Raw genomic sequence first — 3,623 nt, 5'->3', positions numbered from 1 at the left:
AAACATTTGAAAAATGATTTTGGTCAAACGCGGGCAAATAAATGTAAAAAAATGTCAAATAAAATGTATGAAATCTGTGTTGGAAGACCAAAAATGTCCACCCTGTTAAAGCCAAATAAAAAACATTTTAAAAGATTTAAGATGTTAAAGTTTGGGCATTGTGTACATTATCTTACAAAACTGACACTGGCCCCTTTGACCATTTAAAATCTTATCTGGTTATTATATATAAATTGTGTTTTCAGATACAAATGTATAAAAGGCATTCTCTAATATTTTTCAACTATTTTTTCTATTAAATTTAATTTAGCAATTATAATAAAGTTTTTAGTGTATGTTCCTCAAGTTATTGTCCACTCTGTTATGATGACTACTGTGCATTCAAATGAAAGCTGGAAAATTTAAAATCCAGTTTCCAATCTGATATGGTCAACCTCAATATGTCCACTCTGGTATGGGTAATTATGAAAAAAAAAAAAAAAAAGTATAATTTTGCAATATTTCTAGGTCATTCTGTAGTTAACGGTCTAAAAATCTTGCTTATTAAACCTCTTTAAACTTTTCAGTATTATGCTAGTAACATACACTGTATAATTTTTATTTATTTTTTTTACTTTATTTACAGATTTAAATTAGATTTTGAACTCCAGAATTACTGTGCAGACTGTATAGATTTCTGTGCATGCAAACCTTAAATTCCTTTGACTTTTTATCCATTAAGCTTAGCTTGCATTTCAGAGACTGGTAATTTTGGTCAAATGGATGTGGCACTGTGTCCTTCATTTCTTCTTTGGCTTTCTCGGATTCAGCTTTAAGACTCTGGGCAATCTCGATGTCTGCAAGAACCTAAAAGGTACAAGCATAATAGGGAAGTTTGGATTTTGGTAATTCTTATCCAGATGATAAAGCACTTTACATTGGTCATTCATCTAACACACAAGATCAATGTGTTTTTGTAGCCAATACTTTTTTGGGCTATGTATGATTTGACTAACAAATAACCTTCTCTGACTAATACAGTAGAAAGTGTGACAACTAGGCACGATTTAATAAAACTCGGTACACAGTAACTGTTGTGATTCTCACCAAAAGCATCTCCTTCTTGCCCTGAAGGACAGAATCATCAGAGATGATAGGTGGTCTGTTGCGGCCAAAGTTATGAGGAATTATGGTGAAGAATTTGCTGGTGAGTTCTTCTAACTTGTTCCGTTCCCCCTTCTTTATTGCAGCTTCAATCAGCTCCAAAGCCTCAAAGCCTTTGGCTATCTGCTGCTTGCTGAGTTTCCCCAAGGGCATCTTCTTAATATCTGACAGAGAAATATGCGACACATGAAACTCCTCCACAAAAATGAATCTTATTTAATGTTACAGATAGGACTCAGAAAAGTGGTAGACAGGACTCAAAAAGGCAGCAAAGTCACATCTTCAGTTCACAAACACTGCCAAAACTCCCCTGTGGCCTTCAGAAACATGTAAAATGTGAGTGATCGGCAGTCTTCATAGAGTTTTAAAAGATATAACTTATTTTTCTCAGCTATCAAAAAGAACCACAATAACAAGGCTATTGAAAGGAACAGAAGAACTGGGACACAATAATTCAAAACTAACCCAAGTTCATGCTGGTCATGGCTTCTTTGAACATGTCGTTGTTGAAGATGAATCGGATGAGTCTTTGAGTTGCCTCATCCAATGTACAAGGCAGAACATGTTGTTCAGTTTTCACTCCACCATCTCCACCATCTACAGTGTCCACCTGAATGAAACAAAATATTAGAAATGGTGTTATTCCATTTCGGTGTTATTCTTTTGAAAACTTCAAGGACTTCAAAGACAAACAGGCTAAATACCTTCACTTCTGCATCCTGGTCCCCATCTACCTCTATCAATGTGTATTTTCCAGAATGCGAGACAAAGTTTTCACGATCGCTCCAATTATTCTTGGTCTTATCTTTGAATTTCTTTTCAAAATTCTTAATGGCTGCATCAACGGTAGATGGACCGGCTAAATTGTTCTGGCCTGACTCTCCCTGAAAACAGTGAAAGACAGCAAATCTATTAGATCTATTAGATGCTACAAGTAGGCCTGTCACGATAACAACTTTTTGTTGTGCGATATATTATAATTGCGATAAAGTGATATTATTGTCATTTTAAAGACCATTTTATGTCACTGAATATATAATCATAATGTAACAGCATAATAATGCAAGAAGGCCTACACACTTCCAAATGACAACACACTTTTAATTTTTAAGAATATTTAGATCATGGAAATTAAGTATCAAAATATTAGAAACCTTAAAAAACTTGAATAAATAGTAAATAAACATTTTCTAACAAAAAGTGCAAAGTAACAAGTAATAATAATAATAATTTATGCATTTAGCATATTTTTTTTTAAGTAGAAAAAAAGAAAAATGCACAAAGAACTTGTACGGAGATTTTTCCATCTACAGATTTTTTTCCAGACCTTCTTTTCTCTGTAAATTAAGGGTGCACACTATTGCTGAAAAACACAATCACTACTCAGCAGTCAGATGTCCGTTAAGTAAATATAATGGGCGATATATTGCGTCACCAAAAATGATTGAGGTCACGTACATATATTGCGCGATAAGTCGATATATTGATTATTGCGACAGGCCTAGTTACAAGAGCATTTTTGCACATCATGTTGTGATATATTTGATTGACAAAAGAAAGAAACTAACTTACCACTCTGCCCCATCTTGTCCAACAATAGTACTTTCCTCCAGACACTAAGACTTGGATTACATAGAATTTGTTGTTGTTGTTTCCAATGTTGGTTTGGTTTAGCATACAGTCATAATCTTCGTGAACCTGTATGTTTAGACCAAAACTTTTCTGTGATTCAGGGCAAGCAGTAATTTGAGTAATCAACGTACATTTTAAAAATGGAAATCATAAATAATTCTTCATTGCAATATCACAACTAAACATTTCACAGAATATTTTGTTGTTATGCACTTAACTTCCATTATGAACAACTGGGAATTTAAAAGGAAATATTCCAAATATTTATTTCTTTATTTCTGTTTCTAATCAACAACAACCAGTTTGATGAAAAGGTATGATATCACATTTCAAAAGATTGCTAACAATAAATCAACGCAGTACAGTAATGGCCAAAAGTTGTGGCAGTGCCATAAATTTTGTGTTTTTTCAAAGTCTGCTGCTTCAGTATTTGTAGATTATTTTTCCACATGTTTCAATGGTATACTGAAAAGAACCTGTATGTTTAGACCAAAACTTTTCTGTGATTCAGGGCAAGCAGTAATTTGAGTAATAATTTGCATTACTTTTTGCATTGCTAATTTGCAATTTAATTACTTGTTCAGTCTCACCTCAGCATTTGATAGATGACAGAAGCTGTCTGGGTTCCTCGTGCCCTTCACCTGTGGCACTGTTGCCTTCAGAGCCTCTTTGGCAGAGGCGAACTTGTCCTTCGGGGGAGCTTCAGGCTCCACCTTTACCTTCTTCCCTCCAGCTTTGGTGCTTGATTTTGCCCTTCTCTTAGGTGCCATCCTCTTTCCTCTCTCAGTTCATAATTAATCATAAAGTTTATATTTGGTAAGTTCAGTGTCATTTCCTGATTGATATTA

General features: G+C 34.2%; 1 protein-coding gene across 1 annotated transcript in view; it reads right to left on the bottom strand.

Annotated features, from left to right (window-relative positions):
* The window catches only part of LOC107749614 (poly [ADP-ribose] polymerase 3-like), an 11,570-nt gene that overhangs the window by 6,638 nt on the left and 1,309 nt on the right, over positions 1–3,623 (bottom strand). The window contains exons 2-4 of the mRNA XM_016564783.1: positions 3,366–3,557; positions 2,716–2,841; positions 1,848–2,027 (exon numbers count right to left, since the gene is read on the bottom strand). Coding sequence (XP_016420269.1) covers positions 1,848–2,027; positions 2,716–2,841; positions 3,366–3,545 — 486 coding nt within the window. The 5' untranslated portion in view covers positions 3,546–3,557. The remainder of the gene's footprint in view (positions 1–1,847; positions 2,028–2,715; positions 2,842–3,365; positions 3,558–3,623) is intronic.

The sequence above is a fragment of the Sinocyclocheilus rhinocerous genome, unplaced genomic scaffold (genome assembly GCF_001515625.1).
Source record: "Sinocyclocheilus rhinocerous isolate Xijiao unplaced genomic scaffold, SAMN03320098_v1.1 scaffold3680, whole genome shotgun sequence".
Taxonomy (NCBI): Eukaryota; Metazoa; Chordata; class Actinopteri; order Cypriniformes; family Cyprinidae; genus Sinocyclocheilus; species Sinocyclocheilus rhinocerous.
The sequence above is the reverse complement of the archived record's forward strand: the minus strand, read 5'-3'. Positions and strand labels throughout refer to the sequence as shown.